General features: G+C 41.4%; 5 protein-coding genes across 6 annotated transcripts in view; 1 reads left to right on the forward strand and 4 right to left on the reverse strand.

Annotated features, from left to right (window-relative positions):
- The window catches only part of LOC109950418 (glycine-rich cell wall structural protein-like), a 1726-nt gene extending 205 nt beyond the window's left edge, over positions 1-1521 (reverse strand). Inside the window, exons 1-2 of the mRNA XM_020569039.1 lie at positions 777-1521; positions 12-746 (exon numbers count right to left, since the gene is read on the reverse strand). Coding sequence (XP_020424628.1) covers positions 12-746; positions 777-1182 — 1141 coding nt within the window. The 5' untranslated portion in view covers positions 1183-1521. The remainder of the gene's footprint in view (positions 1-11; positions 747-776) is intronic.
- On the forward strand, positions 2302-4830 carry LOC18771098 (trihelix transcription factor ASIL2). 2 transcript variants are annotated; one of them, XM_020568184.1, is made up of 2 exons: positions 2302-3667; positions 4619-4830. In XM_020568184.1, exon 1 carries the CDS (start codon positions 2571-2573, stop codon positions 3654-3656), a length of 1086 nt encoding a protein of 361 aa, XP_020423773.1. In that variant the 5' UTR covers positions 2302-2570; the 3' UTR covers positions 3657-3667; positions 4619-4830. The 2 variants fall into 2 exon arrangements, with proteins under 2 accessions (XP_020423773.1, XP_020423772.1); XM_020568183.1 differs by having other exon boundaries at positions 2303-3661.
- On the reverse strand, positions 5193-6068 carry LOC18769394. The gene has a single exon (XM_007203049.1). It carries the CDS (start codon positions 6066-6068, stop codon positions 5193-5195), a length of 876 nt encoding a protein of 291 aa, XP_007203111.1.
- LOC18770144 (ARF guanine-nucleotide exchange factor GNL2) lies at positions 6823-11594 on the reverse strand. Its single transcript, XM_007202988.2, has 2 exons — positions 10269-11594; positions 6823-10163 (listed from the first exon to the last, which is right to left on the reverse strand). The coding sequence occupies exons 1-2, from the start codon at positions 11336-11338 to the stop codon at positions 7079-7081; spliced, it is 4155 nt and encodes a 1384-aa protein (XP_007203050.1). The 5' UTR covers positions 11339-11594; the 3' UTR covers positions 6823-7078.
- On the reverse strand, positions 11687-18372 carry LOC18770083 (DNA mismatch repair protein MSH7). Its single transcript, XM_020568173.1, has 17 exons — positions 17908-18372; positions 17099-17645; positions 16621-16716; positions 16446-16501; positions 16215-16281; positions 15928-16023; positions 15291-15422; positions 15158-15191; positions 15003-15047; positions 14690-14889; positions 14466-14592; positions 14105-14382; positions 13700-13894; positions 13072-13485; positions 12843-12939; positions 12467-12594; positions 11687-12375 (listed from the first exon to the last, which is right to left on the reverse strand). The coding sequence occupies exons 1-17, from the start codon at positions 18216-18218 to the stop codon at positions 11905-11907; spliced, it is 3294 nt and encodes a 1097-aa protein (XP_020423762.1). The 5' UTR covers positions 18219-18372; the 3' UTR covers positions 11687-11904.

Here is a 19317-nt window from a genome sequence, read left to right on the forward strand (position 1 = left end):
TCCACCACCACCTAGGCCGCCCCCGGCACCATCCCCAACACCACCACCTATGCCTCCCGCACCACCACCGATGCCACCCCCTACACCACCTCCGGTACCCCCTCCTCCACCACCAACACCGCCTCCGGCACCCCCTCCTCCACCACCTACACCGCCTCCCGCACCCCCTCCTCCGCCACCAACACCTCCTCCGGCACCCCCTCCTCCACCACCGACACCTCCTCCCGCACCCCCTCCTCCGCCACCAACACCTCCTCCGGCACCCCCTCCTCCACCACCGACACCTCCTCCTTTGCCAATGCCGCCACCAGCACCCCCTCCTTTGCCAATGCCGCCTCCGACACCCCCTCCTTTGCCGATGCCGCCACCGACACCCCCTCCTTTGCCGATGCCGCCACCAACACCACCTCCTTTGCCAATGCCTCCATGGCCAGCTCCTCGAGCACCATGACCTCCACCACCAATTCCTTTGCCAATGCCTCCCCCAATTCCACCTCCAGCACCACCTTTATGGTGATTCTTCTCTTTTTTAGTCTTATGGTGGCTTCCACCACCAGACCCTCCACCTTTGCCTATCCAACCACCAGCTCCTCCGCCTTTTCCTATCCCACCACCAGCTCCTCCACCTTTGCCTATCCCACCACCAGCTCCGCCACCTTTTCCTATCCCACCACCAGCTCCGCCACCTGTGCCTATCCCACCACCAGCTCCGCCACCTGTGCCTATCCCACCACCAGCTCCGCCACCTGTGCCTATCCCACCACCAGCTCCGCCACCTTTGCCTATCCCACCACCAGCTCCGCCACCTTTTCCAACACAGTCAGGCTTTCCAAAACCAATTGCATTGGCAGGTTTCCCAGAAGTACCATAGCTGTAACTATAGGATCCCTTCCCTCCAAAACTAAAACCAAACCCTTTCCCCTCTCCTCCAAAACCACCACCACCACCACTAACCCCACCAGGAACATTGGGATTGCCTGCAGCAGGACCATCAACGAACCACTCTGCCTCCTTTTTCCCTAATTTGTTGTTGCCATGATCATCACCTTCACCACCCTTATTCTTCTTGATCTCCATCTCCATCTTCCTTATTCCTTGTACGCATGAGTCAGAGATGAAACTCATCATCACCACAGCCACCCACAAAAGTACCTTCCCCACCCTCACTATAGAAATTCCCATAGCTAGCTAGCTACTAAAATGTTTGATAGTGCAGATAGATAGAGCAGCTAGTGTTTATATAGGGCCGAGTGGAGAAAAGCTCGTACAAATTAATTCAATCATCTCTACTCTTTCTATCTATTCTCTATGATAACGTGTTGATGATAGTTGGAAGTTGGGACAGTACGTAGTCTCTCTTTACCTTTAGCTTTTACAACACACACTGTGAGTCGGTCACAGTGCACCCAGTCCAGCTCGATTCCATGCTCTCTTACGTGATTGGCTTATTTTTGCCTTCATATTAATCACGGGACCCCCCGTGACTTCTCTATCTCCTAGCTACCTTAGCTACCTTCTCTATCTCCCCCATCAAAAAATTATTCTCCCTCTCTCTCAGTCCTTGTCTTCTTCTCTTTCTTGATAACCAATGAATACTTGGGCACCCCAATTAATTGATCGTTAAATATAAAACAGGAAATAGGAAGATGAGATTGACCAACCAATTCATTTCAAAGAAGAAAAAAATATGTCACAACATCGACAACAAATGTATTTTACTATTTGGACAGGACAGAACTATTAGATATATAGTTTGGTTGACAGAGGTAAACCCATAATCCAAATATAGAAACCTATTGTTTAGTTAGACTAAATTGATGAAGTGGAGTCTCGTAACTCATGTAATATAAGAGCATTTGTCATACATTTTAAGGTGTTGTGTTCGAATTCGTCTTCGTTAATATCATTTGTATGAAAAAACATAATATTAAAGATTGCCATTCAAATCGTTAGTTGAGAGACATTCCATATATTATTATTTTTTTATTACAAGATATTTCATGTATTTTTTTTTAGTAATAGAAAGTTTAGGAGAAAGAGAGGCTACCCGCGGCCAGGACAAATCCCAGACCTTTTGACATTTCATGCATTTTGATTGTTAATATCTGATAATTTTTCTAGATACGAGTTCTCAATTTTTTCTAGATAAATTTTGATTTAAAAAAATAAAAAAAAAGTAATCGATGGACTATTCATTGGGCCGGGCAACCCATTTTTAGCCTTGGTAGACCCGTAACCATTCGGCCCAAACAAATATTCCCGTCCATTTTATTTCATCTTATCGTTTTTTTTAGAACCCATTTCGGCAACCCGTAACCCGAAACCTTTTGAATTGAATCTAAACCACCAACCAAATTAGGGTTTCTTTCAGCTCTCGGAGTTCAGCTCATTCCCTCTAATATCTCATAATTCTCAGTTTGGATTCTTCAGAAACAAAACAGTTACACAAATTTTCAATTTCTCAAACAAAGACCCCCAATTTGTATGTTCATTGTTAGATTGGTTTGGGGTTTTACGTTAATTGGTTATTAGGGTTCTTCCTGCTGTAAAGTTTTCGATTTTGCGCTCAAATGGACGACATGGACGACGACACAAGGTACCATTCGAAGGCCTACTCTCTCAACCATCATAACTCTTCTGGTCGCCGAAAAATCAATATACGAAACACCCAATATTCTCGCCCGATTGCCAATCGATACGCAGAGGAAGACGACGACGAATTGGACGAGTTTGATGAAGGAAATGGCCGACAAGACCACGACGAGGAAGAGGAAGAGGAGCATCCACGTGGGTTACATCGGAATTTTGACGCGGACGATGGTTTTGAAAGGCACACGAAGAAGAGGAAGGTGAAGAATTTGGAATCAAACTACGAGTTTGCGCCTCGCGTGAGAGTGCCGTATAGGGATCCGAGTTCTCGGGGCGAAGAGGATTGGACTGAGCACGCGGTGTTTGTTCTGTTAGAGGTTTGGGGTGATAGGTTTCTTCAGCTTGGGAGGAAGAGTTTGAGGTCTGAAGATTGGCGTGAAGTGGCCGAGAAGGTTTCAGAGGCGTCTAAGATCGAAAGGACTGACACGCAATGCAGGAGTATGTTGGATATGCTTAAGAGGAAGTACAAGAAGGAGAAGGAGAAAGTTGAAGAAATGGGGTTGAATTCTAGCAAATGGGCTTACTTTAAGAAGATGGATATGTTAATGGCTTCGTCCTTGAGGCAAGAATGCGGGCTTGCTTGCGGGGTAGATTCCGGTGAGTATGTGTTTATGAACACAAGGGTATATTTGGAGCGGTCAAATGGGTTTGATGAGATGAGGGATAGTCCTGGTGAGTCAGAGACAGATGAGGATGAGGATGGGAATGATGATCAGGATGCCTTTCCGCCACGAATGGGGATGCGTGGAGTGGATAGGGGGGAGGAAGGGTCTTCGTATAGAGTGTTGGCGGATTCTATTCACAAGTTTGGGGAGATTTATGAGAAGATTGAGAGTAGTAAGAGGCAGCAGATGAGGGAATTGGAGAAGATGAGGAAAGATTTCCATAAGGAGTTGGAATTTCAGAAGAAGCAGATTCTTGAGAGAGCACAAGTGGAGATTGCGAAAATTCAGGAAGCTGACGATGATGATGAAACGGATGTTTCTGCTGAGGATCTCAGTGAATGATGCGGGTGAGGGTCTGTATGGTATTTGTCTTTACTTTGGATACTGAATTGCTTGCCACAATTGCATTAAATTTGGAGGTTTTGTTTATTTTAGTATAATTTCTGAGGCATTATTGTATTAAGATATCCTAAGTCTGCTCATAATTGTGTAATGTTGTATTGCTTGCTCAAAACGAATTAATGCATTGGTGTTGACACTCACTTCTATTTGTTCCATTGGCTGAGTAGAACTGTTTTGGAAAGCATTTGATTTCACGAAATGCATTAAAGATATGGTGTTAATGTTGTTCAGATGTTGATCTCTCCCCCTTACTCCACTCAGAATCCCACAAACAGTGACTTTCATGGGTATGGAGTAGATTCATATTTGCAGGGTTCATGTGTTGCATGTTTGTGACTCAAGTTATTACGACCATTTGAATTGATTGAATAAGGAAAAAAAGATAGTGGTTCAATGAAAATACTAGATGCAAAACGGTCTTGGGTATAAGGACAGCACACAACTTAGTTGAAGTCATCTGGGAACATTTTCAGAGTAAAGGCTTTAGACTATCAGACAGCAGAACTTGCTTACCTTATGGTTTAGATAATTTGAGAAGGTCCAATTCTGTTGGTTAATGACTTGCAAAGTCTCGCCATTGACCAACATTGTGAAGGTTTCAAAAATCCCTGAGGAGTAACCCAGGGGAGTCTAGATTGTCTAGAAAAACCTCCCTAGGGTCTGTTGCTTTGTTAATGTATATAATATATTTCCATTGTTTCTAGCAAATACTACTTGCTTTGGTGTACATCTTAATTCTTTCTAGCTGCGGACAGATCTAGAATGTTTTTGTATCAGTTCTTTGTTTATGTTCTGTAGGATAAGATATTGTTACTGTACCCTTCAAGGTTGAATTTTATTGTCATCAGATAATAAAATGTTCTTAAATAATGGAGTTTCTTTGCCCTAATTTATTGTCTCAGGACTTGTTATTATTTTGAAGGATGGTGGCACCTGAAGCTGCTCTCTCCTCTGCTCTGGGGAGGAACATCTGCTGGCTTTGCTAACAGTGCGAATTCTTTTTGGGAAGTTTTATCTTATATATAACTATTGGCCAAAATACAGACTTTATTTGTAATTTGATGAGAATGGAGGATTTTGATTAACATGCAACATATTCATCTCTGTTACTCTATCAGCGGCTGTTATCTTTCCTACAGTCTTTTAGGAACGCGATTGGGTTTCCAAAGTTGCAAAGCATTGTTCATTTTATTGAAATCTGTATTGCCACGATCTTGCTTCTTGATCCACCCTGAATTGGCTTCAGTTTTAAAGAGCAGAAATGAAAAATTGGGGAAAAAGGGTAAATTAATTTGGCCTCTTCCCCGCCCTGAAATCTGCACCCCCATGATCTTGCTTCTTGCTCCTTTGCCTTTTTTGGCCTAACCCCATTACTTTGAGCCAAGCTCCTGCTACATTTTCCATGCACCCAATCCACAGAGAGAAAAAAAAAAGAATAAAAAAAGGGCTAAATAAATAAATGCTCTAGCGAAAACGTCAAAGCTTACAAGCATAATAGAATACGACATTCATGACGGTGTCGAAAACAAGCAGCAAAGAGTACATGGAAACCAGCAGGGGACCTTCCCACAAATTTATCCCCTTGCTCATCCTGAAGTCAAACAAACATTCAACTAGCCTAAAGCCCACGTTACTCAACAAAGCCATAACCAAAGCTGTTTTTCGCTTTCTTTCCATGAGTCTCTTGGCCTTTATCAATGTCTCAAATCCATAACACTCACCCTCCAGCACTGATAAAACCCTAGCTAGGTTCCCCACAACCATAACATGCGCAAACGCCACACAAAAGGGTACCCCTAGAAACCCAAGGACACCCCAGAATCCTAAGACCTCTGAGCAGACACCCCATGCAAATAGTATCTTTGGTACAACTGCTAGGCTCGCAACCAAAACTCCAAGGAGCCCAAGTACAATGATAAGTTCACAAAGACCTGTGTTTAGAAGCTTGATCCAATTGAGCCCACTTCTCACAAGTAACCTTCTTCTGTCAAGGTTTATTCCATTGTAACTGTCTGAAACTGCTTGAATAGTAGCAGCTCTTCCAAGAAGTGAGAAGGTGATAGATGAAGGGAAGCAGAGAACAATGTGAACAATGGTTTTGGATAGTAGTTTGGGCAGGGGATGTGCAAGTATATGATCTGTGATTTTGATTGTTGAGGAAGGTATTTGGGGGAAATGGTGAAGAAGAAAGTGTGAGATGAAGAGGGAGGCTGGCAGAGGGGAAAAGAGGAAGATGGAGATGGAGTGGAAATGGGTTGGATGGAGAAGTATAACTCTGATGGATTCTCTGAAAATCTGGGTGGTGCTCATAGAATTGAGCGAGTCGAGGACTTGTGCTGTTCTTCTTGACATTGTGGTTAGAGCAGCAAAGCATAGAGATCATTAAGAGAGTGAGAAACTTTGTAGATATATGGATTCTTGTAAATATGTGAAGAGGGGGGGTTGGGGGGGGGGGGCGCGCGCCTCACGGTTAAGATTAACTAGAGTTTTGGTTGCTTGCATTCTACTAATTCATGATTGAAAAGGGTTTTGTTAAGAATGATTAAATCATGGTCACCAATTCCATGAGGAGCTTTTTGATTCTTTGGATATATTTTAAAGCTATATATAACTTATGGTGGTATCTACAGAAACCTAGTGCTTTACCATGTTTAACAACTTAACACTAATTCACCCTTTTTCTTGAGTTTTCCTTTTTTTTCCTTTTCTTTTTGGTGCATATATTGGACTTCTTTGTTTTTCAGAATAATTTGGCCATAATATATGTATAGTACTTGTCAATATGTCAATGGAAATTATCACTGCCGGGGGACCTATATTTTTGTTCAAGCCATGGGGGTTACCTAGCACATACATTGTTGCTTGTTTCTTTTGAGGAAAAGATCGGAAATGGCATTCAGGAAATGATTATGAGGTTAAAGAATTAGAAGGTAGTTAGGATAAAGGACAAGGCTTCATAATTCCCGTGAATGAGACATCATGATTCTGTTTTTGCTAATCCCACTTGGGAGAGCTTGTGAGTTGGTGGGTGAAATGATATGGGGGAGAGAGAGAGAGAGAGAGAGAGAGAGAGAGAGAGAGAGAGAGAGAGAGAGAGAGAGAGAGGTTTGCAAATCTAAATTGAACAGAAGAACTATGTTTACAGTTTACTTGAAGATCAAATTTATCTAGTAAAAAGTATTGTACACTTGGAAAAAAATTATTGTCACTTTACATTCTTCTAAAAGAAATTGTATGAAGCAAAATTTTGGTACAAAAAGAAGAAAAAAAAAGAAAGCTTGCTCTTCACTTTGTGTTGTTTGTGCTTTTCTTTTGTCCAAACTAAACCAACTACCCTTTTTCATTCACATGCTTTACAAACTTTATTCCGGAAATAGCTCCTCCTTGATTGAAGGAGCTATCCACTGTATCTGAATATGGGTAATATCCCAAAGGTCATCATCTTCCTTCTGCACTAAAATCTCCTTCTCCTTCATCTCAGTGATCATCTTTCTCAACAAGTCTGGGATTAGTTCTGGCAGTGTTGATTCACCATATGCACCCAAATCAGCCTTCATACATGTGTCCATTCTTCTCAACACACCCAACCAAAACGTCCGAAACCCACTACATTGCGATATCGGTATCAAGAACTGCAAGTACACATCTGCCAAGAGCTCCAATGCAATCTTTAATGTCCCTTCCATACTTCTCATCTCCTTCTCTGCACTCTCTCTTCGTGAATATTCCAACATCTTCTCATGTAAATCATCAACCATCGCAAAAATTACGAGGTTGAAAGAGTTAATACAATTGGTTGGAGTGAATTCCAACTCCTCAGCCAGTTTGAAACTTTTTTGAAGAGACAAGACTGCATGGTTTCTTATATCTTCTCTCCGGGCTAAGCTGGTCTTTCTAAATGCCTCCCCTAGTTTGACAAATAAGTTCATGGCAAAGTTATTAGAGCCAAAACCTTTTGAGTCCTCTAAAGAGGAGTTACTTGTGTTGCTCGCCACACTATAATTGTTCCCAGGATCTGAGTATTGATTTCTGCACCACTGGATCAACAAGTTTACAGAATCTGACAACAGGTCCAATATCTTCAAGTTCTTCTCTGACGGACTGTTCTTGAGTGCAATAAAACCGAAGGCACAGTCAATGCAGTAAGCATAATTTGTCCTCGAAACATGGGTTCCATCAGACATCACCATAATCAGAGTTTCAACTCCCTGTTCATAGGTATCCTGGTGTCGTCCAGAGACGGATAACAAGTGGAGAACTGACTTCCATCCAAGTTGGGTTTGCAAATTGGCAGGGTACTCAATGAGAATCTTGTTTACTGATTGTGTTATGAGCTCACCGCAGGTGTCAAGAATTTCCTTTTCCAGCTTCCACATTAGATTTATTGACTTGAAAATGAGCTCCTCAGGGACTCTGTCAGGTCGGTATGTCCCAAGGAGCTTGAGACAGACCTTGAAGAGGCCTACAATGGCCTTTTCTGCAAATGGGATTGGGGAGAACATGGGAAATTGAGCAACCGCCAGCAGATAATCATGAAAGTTAGGCCAAAATGCCTGGAACCTGTGGACGTTGGCCAAAGCGATGACAACTATCAAATCCCAGCAGAACCCAACAGTTTCTTCTTCTTCAATAGGTGTACTAAACTTTTGGCCTTTCCCAGCAGCTGCATATATCAACGAACGCCCGAGATTGAGCAAAGAATCTTCAGGAAAGTGTGAGCTAGTGCTGAAGATGTTCCCAATTCGGCATTGTTTGATGACCTTCAGATTCTGTTCGAATTCACTCATGCCAAGGGATAAAGCATCTTCCGGACTCTCTAGCGATAGAAAATGTGAGAACCGACTAATCATGCCAGAAGCACGGTGTCCTCCAAATTTGGGATCGTGAGCAGGAAAGATTATACCCGATTCAGATGTAGCTTGGGCATCAGATGATGAGGTGGAAGCAGCATCATGATCAATGACACTTTGGGGAAGTAGCTTAAGCCTCTTGAGTTTCAACAAGCAGTCCACAATGTTCCTCCAACCCCCTCCAATTGACTCTCCAAAATTGTTTGCGATGGTGAAAACAGCAAGTGTAGCCATTCTTGGCTTCAAATCTTTGCCAAAAGCAAAGAGTGTTTCTTCTGCAGAGGCATAAGGATTCAACAGTGTGGTGAATCTGGAAAAGGTGGCAATGAGCTCATCAAGAGTGTCCTCCAGTCCATATTGAGCTATCCTGGCTACTGAGAATAACCCTTCAATGCATTCATGGAGCAACTCCTCTTCTTCAGCTTGCTCAAAAAATGCAGAAATAGCTGCGACTGATGGGCCAGCAATGCAAGCAAACATGTCTCTCCCTAACCGGCGATCAAAATCACATAGAATGAAAGGCTGCACAGTTTTGGATCGGTTCATCAACTCAATCCATCTGCTTGGGTTCATTATTACTGGCAGACCGGATTGACCAAAAAGGGTGATTGCATTGTTTGATATGGACTGGAAAAGCTCAGATAGATACTCTCTAGGAAGATCCTTCCCTCCATTGATTGCTCTATTGTTCCTGATGAACTCTTCTTCTGTCATCTTCTTCTTCACTTGAGGATTGTGCTGATCAGTATTGAGCATAATGAGAGAGTAGCAAAGAATGAATACTGTATCTTTGTTCACGAAAAGATCTGCTGGCTGTTGCTCATAAAAACTCTCCGAAAATGCTTCAAGAATCCTCTGAATCTTCTGGGACTCTCCTGGCAAACGGAAAGTCTCCAGATAAGTACGGAGAGCACTGTCAAGATTCATGCCTGCAAATCCAAAGGTTCCTGTGAATTCTTCAAGTACTTTAATGTGAAACTCATCAGGATCACCAAGATAATCCCCTATCATTGTCTTGTCTAGTCCAGGAGTGTACCGGAAGAAGAAAGCCAATGTCTTTGGATCTGGAGGGTCAGAGACTAAGTTGTAGAGCTTCAAGTACTCCATTCCCTTCTTTTCATCTCGATTAAAATGGTGTCCAGCAATCAATATCTTCCTCTTCTGTGCTTTCCTCACCCTTACAAATTGCACCCAAGCTTCTGAATCATCTTTGGGTTTGTCTTCCCAAAAGGGTGCATACTCTGTAATCTCAATTGGGTATGGTCCAGAAGGGCTTGTATCATGTTCTCTATCAATACTCTCTGCAATGTTGTGAATCATGATAACTAGCCCCTCAAAGGCTTGTATCTGTATAGTTGTCAAAGGGTTAGACACTGGAAATGACTGCTTGCAAAGCAACTTCCCAATCTCCTCAAAAACATTATGGCAAAGGGGATCACAATCGTAGTTCACATAGACCTCCACTACGAATGTCAGTTGTCTGCAGAAATTTATAATCCCTTCAAGTGCAACCTCTTGAAGTTGGATTGAGACTCCAGGACCTGCAACTCTAAACAGCACAAACGTGAAGAAGGCTTCTAATTGGACACGAATGAACCTGCAGAAAAGCAGCAAATCATTCTCAAATTTTTAAAAAAGGAAAAGCATAACAAGAAACTTTAATTTCCAAAACATCTCCAAATGAACCTAAAACAATTTCAACCTGCGAAGAAAGTGGTACATATTCAAAACTGTACTGCAAATCATGGAAAAAACAAGTGGGCTCGAACGCGTTCCGTAGTGAACCAAATGGTGAAAGAGATCATCTTTCATCATCCTCAACAGCTTCGAATGCGACCCAATTCCATCCCCACTCAACTCGATTGCGGAGTTGATCAAAACCAGAGCAAAAAGCTGCACATCCTCATCTGCAGTTTGCACACTCGAACCCTGATCTGTCTCAACCACCTGAACCACATTCAACAAAGAACACAAAAAGTGAAAAATATCAACCGCACACCGAATCCCATACCCAGAATCCAAATTCCCCTCATCAGCATCGGCATCTTCAGTATCAGTACTTGCCGAACTGTCCCCGTCCCTGAAATTGATTTCGGGCAACCGCGAAAATATGATCTGGATCAGCTCGTGCATCGTGTACCTTGCACATCGCTGAAGCAAGTCTCCTCTGCTCGACGATTGCTGTACCACCTGAAAACAAGTGTTCACAATTGTGCAGACAGCCTGATCGGAGAGCAGAACCGAAGCGCGGTGGTTCATAATTCCAGTCAAGACCTGAAGAATATTCATCATCACGGCATCCTCGGAGACCGGGTCGGTCCGTTCGAGCCGGCAGGTGGTGATGGCGGTGACGACGGTGTTAATGGCGTCTTTGGCCCCTGGAGTCTTCTCGTCGAAGATTCCAAGCTTAAGAATCTTCAATGTGGCGGAGAGAGCGACGCGGGTGGCGGCGGCGTGAACTTCGTCGCTTTGGATGACGTCTAAAAAGGGGAAGAGGTAAATGGAGGGGTCTATCGTGCGCCATTCTTGCTGGGGGTTGAAGATGAGGGCGCGGAGGGATTTGAGGGGTTGGAGAAGGGAAGGGTCAAAGGCGTCGTCGGGGGCGGCGAAGCAGTGGGAGGTGGGGTCCAGGGGACGGCGGATGACGGCGAGGACGGCGCCGACTTCGGTGTTTAGCATGCACGAGAGCCCGAGCTCTTTTCTCTTGAGTTTTTTGTCTTGGTTTGATTTTCCGTTGTTTTCATCGTTGCTGGGATCACTTGGCTTCTCCATGCATGGGGAGGAGGCTCAGGGGAGGAAGGGGGAGAGAGGGAGAAGTTTGAACAAAATTCAAAAAACGATTTAGTTCTGTGGGCTCTGGTGTTGTGAAAAGGACCATTTTGGATTTTGGATTTTGGAGTTCTAAAAGCGTTGACTGAAATGCAAGAGTGAAACAGGAGGGTGATTTTGTCTTTTAACATACTAATAAACCCGGATCACCCGGGAAAACAAGAGGTTAGTTTAATTCCTAATTTGGTTTAGTTTTTAGTTAATTTGATGTTTTCTACCACTATTATCTCCTCATTTTGTTCCGTTCCGTTGATCCTGCAAAAACATATGAAGATGGTCTCACAGTAGGACTAAGATCGAAAACGCCGTCGTCAAGACTTAAGACAAGCAGTGTCAAATCTCTGTAGCACCAACAACCAAATTACAAATTTACTGGAGTGGCTAATTTACGCTTTACATGGCATACGGAGTTAGCCAGCTACCCCTTTCCTAGAATAAGGTTAAATGCTAAAGACGTCAAAACTGAAATTTTTTACAATGCAATCTATCAATCTCATCATGCCTTTCTGTTAGTTGCCTGATCTATATGAGTTCTTAAGCTCATGCTGCATACAAAACAATACATCAAAACAATCTTCGTCGTCAAAATTACCAGCCTGCGAGGCAGTTAAAAGGGTTTTCAGCCAGCCTTCATGGAGAGTTGAGAACTCCGATCGCTGTTCGCTCGTCTTAAAACTTCGTCCAATTGATTTTTTCATCACTTGGCCAGCCTTGGAAGCTGCTTCAACCACCTGCTCGGGGATCCCGGCCATCATTGCTACTTGCAATCCATAACTCTCTGGACAAGCCCCAGAGGTAAGGCGATAGAGAAACACCAGCTCTTGGTCTCTTCTAGAAGGGCATTCAGATTTTGACCTAAAAGCACAGGCCATGTGTTGCAATGTAACATGAGGGTGAGAAGCAAATTCCTTCGTTAGCGGGTGATAGTGAGTTGCAAATAATAATCTGCAGTTAATCTTTTCGACAAGATGGCGAAATACCTAACCAAGAGAAAATACAAACATTAACATGTTGCTTTACAATGGCAGATAGATCTACTGTCCTAACAGATTAGTAGAGAGGGAATCTCACAGCGTATGCGATGGCATATCCGTCAAAGGTGCTTGTTCCGCGACCCAGTTCATCAAGAATAACCAAGGAATCTTGAGTGGCATGTTGAAGAACTGATGCTGTTTCTGTGCATTCCACGAAGAACGTACCTACAAGGCTTCTATGATCAAACTTTGCAATTCAAGATATCACAAATTTGTCTGTCTTTTTTATGTATGTTTAAGAAAAACCCAAAAGATTTACAGAGTTTGTTAATAATGACATTGACAGAAAGAGTTGAGAAAAACCCAGCATCATCTCACTTTGTTTTCCATTTTTCAAAGAGGCGATTTAGAAGTTAGAACACAGAGAATAAAAACAAGGTAAATGAGACTATAAGTTTGCTAAAAAGACTTACTCTCGCCGGTCATGATACGGTCAGTGGCACCAAGCCGTGTGAAGACGATATCCACAAGTGAGAGAACACATATCTCACAGGGAACATAACAGCCCAACTGCAAGCCATCAATGAACCAAATCACTAAACATCAAAAAATCTAATGGCCAAAATCTATAAACTCTTCAATGACCAACTTCTGGGTTCTAAAGCACAAAACAAATTACTCGGGGAAAAAAAAAAAAGGAACCTGGGCTAGTATAACAGCCAGACATGTGGCGCGAAGAAGAGTTGATTTCCCACCCATATTTGGTCCAGTCAATAGTAAAGTGCGTGGATGATAGCCATCTCTATCCTCACCTAGGACTATGTCATTTGGGACAGGCAGTCCTCCATTTTCCCCAAGAGCAAATGGATGCCACAGTCCTTTAATATTAAGTGTGGGACTTCTGCTCTCTTCATTCAAAGTCATATTTTTTGATTGAGGCAAAATAACAGGTCTGGACATAGCCCCACTTGGAAAACTTGCAGTAACTGCAAAAGATCTTAGTACATCAATACAGTTGATGGCATGTATGGCATCAGACCATTCGGTTGCTTTCTCAAGAAATAGCTCAATCAGAATGGAGAGTGTTTCGGCATCCGAATCAGTTGTGTCATGATTCTGGCATCAAATTCAATGTCAGTAATTTTCGTAGAGGTTCAACTCTTGAAACTATAATCAAAATGTTAGTCATGGAAAGAAATTCACCTAAAATGCAGTACCAATTCAATGATAAAGCAGTCTGAAAAATAGGTAATACTAATACAAAGAGAAGATATGCTGCAAGCTTTATATGACTTCTATAAAGCAAGATATGAGCATCTGGGGGGAAAACCTGGTAATTTGGGAAGTCACTATCTACAGCTGCTTCAAATTGGCTAAGATATTGATCAAGCCCATCACTGCCACTTAGAATTGGAACTTTAAATACTTTTGATAGTGGTTCAATGATATGCCCTTCATTCTGTAATAGCTTTAACAAATCCATTCCAAATCTGAGGCCTTTCACAAGAGTTCCAAACGCTTTCACCTGTACCACATTAAAAGCATTATACATTTATAGTGTCATTCTATCTTACCATAGAAATTCATGGTCAAGGAGAATGGTTTGATTTTATCAAACCATAAATCTATTGTCTGAACAGTTAACAGCACTGTCTCAAATTCTGAAGAGCAAAAACATTTGCCATATTCTTTGAAGTTTCAATGAAAATTCCAAATTAAAGTAGAGAAGACTTACTCTCTGTTTCAATACTTTTTTGCCAAACAAGGGCAGTAGGAGAGAAGCTGACGACTGAACACTTGCCCTAATCCGTCCGAGCAACCTTTCTAAGTCTGGAAGCTTGCGAAGATATTGAGCAATAAGTGGTATCATTTCTGAATGTGCCAGTAGATCTTCAACTACATTAAGCCTATTATTAATGGACACAACAGATTTCAACGGATGGCAGAGCCACTTCCGTAAAAGCCGCTTCCCCGATGATGTCACACAGTTATCAAGATATGTGTACAGTGTACCTGAAACAAGATAACAATAAGCGGAATCAAGAAATGGACAAACTCAGTATTCTGGTTGAAGGCAATGAAAGTGCAAAACTTGCCTGATGAACCACCATCAGCACTATTACTGAAAATCTCCAGATTTACAAGAGTCTGTCCATCCATTTTGAGGCAACCCCTATAAACTTGGTAAGGAAATATATCTCCATTCCGTAAAACATCATCTAACTGTATGGAAATGGAAAGTGTCAATTATAACCAAGGCAGACGTAGATGTTCTACATAATTATTTCTTCTTTTACAAAAGAATTGCAAGGGAGCTTACCATCACCCTGGATAGATGGCCAATAAGTGCACCAAGAGCAGACAAGGTGATTTCATGGTTTATCACACTGTCAAGTCCATGATTCCATGATTTAGAAGATGCTTTGAAGTATCCTTTCAACTGAATTAAATTTTTAACTTCAGAAGCGTCTACAGAATCACTGATTGACTGTACTGCAGTCAATTGCATTGCAGCAGAACCTGCAATTTGAACATAAATGCAGTCAGACTCACCTACATCACACATACACACACGCACAAAAAATCTCTCTCCCTCATTTAACAATCAGGAAAATCAAAAGGAGAATTTGAACCTGTTGAGTACTTTTTCAGAGCTTTTTGAGTTTCTTTTGACAGCCCTGCATAGATTTGAATATTTAAGTTCAACAGATGAAGTGATTTTCATGCAAACTTCAAATGGAACTATGACACACCAAAGGAAAGAAGTTCCGGGGCAAAGAATATTTACCTCTACTTTCATATATAACTTCTTTAGGTGACACCTAAGTCAAATCCCATCAAGAAAATTAGAAAATCAGTTTTCAAGCCTCCAAAACTACTCATTGAAGGTATTACACAACGAAAAGAATACAAGAACATACTTGCATCAATAAAGCCCCCAAAGCAGCACAGGAAGCATCATCAGTGATGGCACCAATCCAGAATTTTAAAGCAGCACAATCCACAAAAGCAAACCCATACACAACAGTACCTTTCTCCACCACAGTGTTCCCCTATATATATATATATATAGGAAGTTTGTTAATAGTTTTATAATCCTGAAAACACATTTCTAGTACCCAAAAGATAGGCATGCAGAGAAGAAATGAAAATCCTTCTAGCATGACAAACTTACAAGGAAAAAGCATCAGAAGATGCTATGAAGCCAACTACTATAATGTATATGATAAGCAGAAAAAGTAAAAAGAAATACATATTCTAATTGTCAATATGTCCACTTTGAGATGCCCAGAATGATCTTAACAGAATAAGAGTATGCTCTGATGCTTTTTTGTAACATATCTGAGTTGAATAACTATTACATTCAGGGGCTTCTGGACTGGAACATATTACAAGGTAAACTTATGTGAACTGCAGTACAAGTGACATCACACTGGGCTTAAATCTAACACAATTAGATTTAGGACATGGAATGCAAGGTATGGCAAGAAAATTGCAAAAAGCATATTTAGCATGCACATTCAAAAAAAGAAAATAAAAAATCAGAGCATTACAAACCTCTTTTATTGCAAGAAGATGAACAGCATCAGGGCCAATATTTCCATCAGTTGTGGTTGATGGTGTGACTACCTGAACCAATTTTCTCGGAATCACCTGTAAGCCAAGGTTTAAAATCAAACCATGCAACATAAAGGTTAATTAAACAATCACAAAGCGTAGAACTAACACTAAGCTTTAAATCTTAGGAAGATCATTTACACGTTACAAACTTCATGAAGTAGGAAGGAAAAGATTCCATTGGCCAAATCCTTTAACTTTCTTATATATTAGCATCGTTAACTTACAGACTTTGCACCCCTGGCTTTTGCTTGACCAGAAGTCTCCAGCTGCTCTATCCGCCCAACTTTATAGCTTCATAAAAGATGTAACAAAGAAAAGTGAATATGATGTATAAATGTAGGAAATGAGACACGTGTGTATGACCACACAGGAAAATTATGATCAAAGGCATCTTGCAACAAAAGATGCAGATGATTAAAAAAAGAGAGTTAATATAAGGCTACTTAATCACATACCCACGCACAACCAGCTTTTCAACAGCATCATCAATCCCACTTTCAGAGATACCAACCTGACCACACAGGGAAAATCAATGCATGCAAATACTCAGGTCAACAGACGGACATATACTTTTAAAAGGTTGACCTGAACAAGTGATGTTAACTAAACAAATTTAGTGTTTCTAGTCACCTGCCGACATTTGCCCACACCACTTAAGGTCATTTTCCAATCAAGCTCCTTATGGCCAATTTCAGCATCTAGTTCATAAAGCTCATAAAATTTTCCCTGTGTTTGATCACAAGCCATGAAATTAGGTAATAATTTATCAAAAAATAAGACTTTGAGCTTAGAAACTCAATTTGTCTTACACCCTATAATAAATTAAGTAAATCTAACTTTTGAGGTATATCAAAACTATAAAATCATCCCAAAATTCATGGTGCAATAAATTAGATTTTAGTGAGCCATTATGAAGGTCATTTAGTTGTTAGCCTTCACAAGAAAATTTTGTATTTTTGTCGTTTTCCCAAATGGATTGCTCTTGTCAACATGCATTTGTAGGCATTTAATCCAGCTAAATGGGTTCCAAAATAAATGTGGCAGTTGTAGACATATATGATCCGGCTATAAAATATCAACTGTAAGCAAATGACCAGTTCTGACTAACCACTTTGAAGAAAAGCACAACATCCATATATTGACACTTGACATCCCAATATTGTCTTTGTGATGCTGACATTTTCTTCAAAGCATCAGGTGGTATATAGAGCGTTGTTTTGTCATAGAGAGGATCATCAGGCCTTCTTCTATTTGCATCCCTGATTTGGGATCGGTCAAGCCACTCAAACTTGCTAGCCATATCAGATACTTCCCCATGACTCTTGTCTAAGGTTGCTGGCTCCTGAAGAAGTTTCACTCTTTTGCTAGAGTTCAGCAATGAACTCTCAAGCTTATCCCCAAACTTGGGAATATCCTCCAGAATTCGTTTCATACGGGGAACCAGACGTTGTGTTCCCGGTGTTTCTGGTCCAGCAACGTCGTCATCACATTCGATATGCACAACAGAACCTTGATCAACTTTTTTATGGGAATTGGTAATGTTGTTCTTAAATAGAGTGTGTTGAGAGGCCACTGCTGGTTTACACAACCCTTGAGGCTCATTAGGTTTACCAGATGCAGTAGAACCATAAGAGAAACCACCATTTGATTGACTCCTACAAAATTAAACAAGCAAAATGAATAAATTGTTTGAAGAACTCAGGTAAAGAGAAAATAGAACATTAGAAAGCACAGAACATAGGTATTTACAGACCAACAGCAACCATCTCTCAGTTAAATACCAAAACTAAAGAGACAGTACTTAAAGGCTCAGATATTAGCTTGAACAAAATTTTAAACCCTAAATCCTAAGTCTTTATATACACGATTGAAATTATACATATCTTAAGATGTTTGAAGAAAAATATTAAATAGTACCTCTGGCTCTGAGAAGCCGTTTGTCTGTCATCAACCTTCATAAACTTGTGCATAATACTGGAGAAGGGAGAAGAGTCTTTCAAGTTCCCCACATTTGCCTGCAAAATCTGACGCGGCACCTTCTCCGGCGGAGTGTCGGTTCCCGTTACTTCGGGTGCGGTTGTCTGATTGGGAATGACGGCCTTTTGATCCTGTTGCGTCGCCGGAAACTGAGAAACTCGGCGGCCGTCTAGTGCGTCTCCGCCGCCGGAGCTCTGGTTTCCCAGCGAGGGTTTTCGGAAGAAGGAGAGGATCGACTGCTGGCGTTGCATTTTTTCAGATTCGGAGAGAGAATGCTAATTGCTAAGCGCGAATGCCGAATCGGTATAAATAGCAAATGCAGAATTGGCGCCAAATTTTTAGAATTTGGAGTGATAGCTATGCCTAAATGGCGCCGAATGATTTTGACCTTCGTGACACTTTACCTTCTGGTATTTGCTTGCGGAACCATAAAATTTTAATTAAACCAAGCATGTCTCAACTGCAAAAGGACCAATTGGCAATTTTCCAATAGTTAAGAACATGACAACAGATTTTGGGGTCAAATCGAGAATAAAGCTAAATGGACAATGTCCTTTCTGCTCGAGCAGAAATCCTTCTTTTACAAATAGATATATAATATATAAAAAAACCATAGTATAGCCGGGTGGCTATACTCTTTTTTAAAATAAAAATCCATCGTATAGCCGAGCGGCTATATAATTTATATGACAAAAGTCCCAACTGGCGCGCCGCTTCAAAAGAGTATAGCCGGTGGCTATACTATTTTTAACAATAAAAACCCCGTGTATAGCCGCGCGGCTATACTGTTTTTAATAATAAAAATCGTGGTATAGCCTGGCGGCTATCCTCTTTTTATTTTAAAAAAAATGCAGAGTATAGCCGAGCGGCTATTTATATAAAAAAGGACCCAACTGGCGCCTTGCTCGTGTCAAAATGGTATAGCCGCACGGCTATACTATTTTTAAAAATAAAAACCGTTGTATTTTTATAAAAACTCCAAGTATAGCCGCTCGGCTATACCATTAATATTCATAAAAAAAAACCAGCTGTCGCTTACCTCCCTCTTTGCCACGTGTTTAAACGGTATAGCCGTGCGGCTATACTATTTATTTAAAAACAATTAAAAAGAAGACCCCAGTAAAGCCGGACGGCGATACTCCTTTTTTGGGAAAAATATCCCTCGTATAGCCGGGCGGCTATACTACTTATAAAGAAAAGAGAGGACCCGCCTGGCGCCTAGCGATCCCGCGCCACGTCTAGATGAACTCCTCTTATATACGACAAGCCGTTTTAGCTCGAGTTCTTAAAATATCCTCTACTGCGAGGATGTAGAACGAGGCACCAAGACTACCAATGGTAGACTGCCAC

This window comes from Prunus persica, chromosome G7 (assembly GCF_000346465.2).
Source record: "Prunus persica cultivar Lovell chromosome G7, Prunus_persica_NCBIv2, whole genome shotgun sequence".
NCBI lineage: Eukaryota > Viridiplantae > Streptophyta > Magnoliopsida > Rosales > Rosaceae > Prunus > Prunus persica.

Bases quoted from the DNA above. Each gene is read 5' to 3' on its own strand.
- LOC18771098 (XM_020568184.1), top strand. From the start codon at position 2,571: ATGGACGACATGGACGACGACACAAGGTACCATTCGAAGGCCTACTCT.
- LOC18769394 (XM_007203049.1), bottom strand. From the start codon at position 6,068: ATGTCAAGAAGAACAGCACAAGTCCTCGACTCGCTCAATTCTATGAGC.
- LOC18770144 (XM_007202988.2), bottom strand. From the start codon at position 11,338: ATGGAGAAGCCAAGTGATCCCAGCAACGATGAAAACAACGGAAAATCA. The intron at 10,164-10,268 runs GTTGAAATTGTT...GCTTTTCTGCAG, and splicing joins ATGTACCACTTTCTTCGCAG to GTTCATTCGTGTCCAATTAG.
- LOC18770083 (XM_020568173.1), bottom strand. From the start codon at position 18,218: ATGCAACGCCAGCAGTCGATCCTCTCCTTCTTCCGAAAACCCTCGCTG. The intron at 15,048-15,157 runs GTAAATATTCTT...AAATCTATGCAG, and splicing joins AGTTATATATGAAAGTAGAG to GGCTGTCAAAAGAAACTCAA. The intron at 12,376-12,466 runs GTGAGATTCCCT...TCTCTTGGTTAG, and splicing joins GATATGCCATCGCATACGCT to GTATTTCGCCATCTTGTCGA.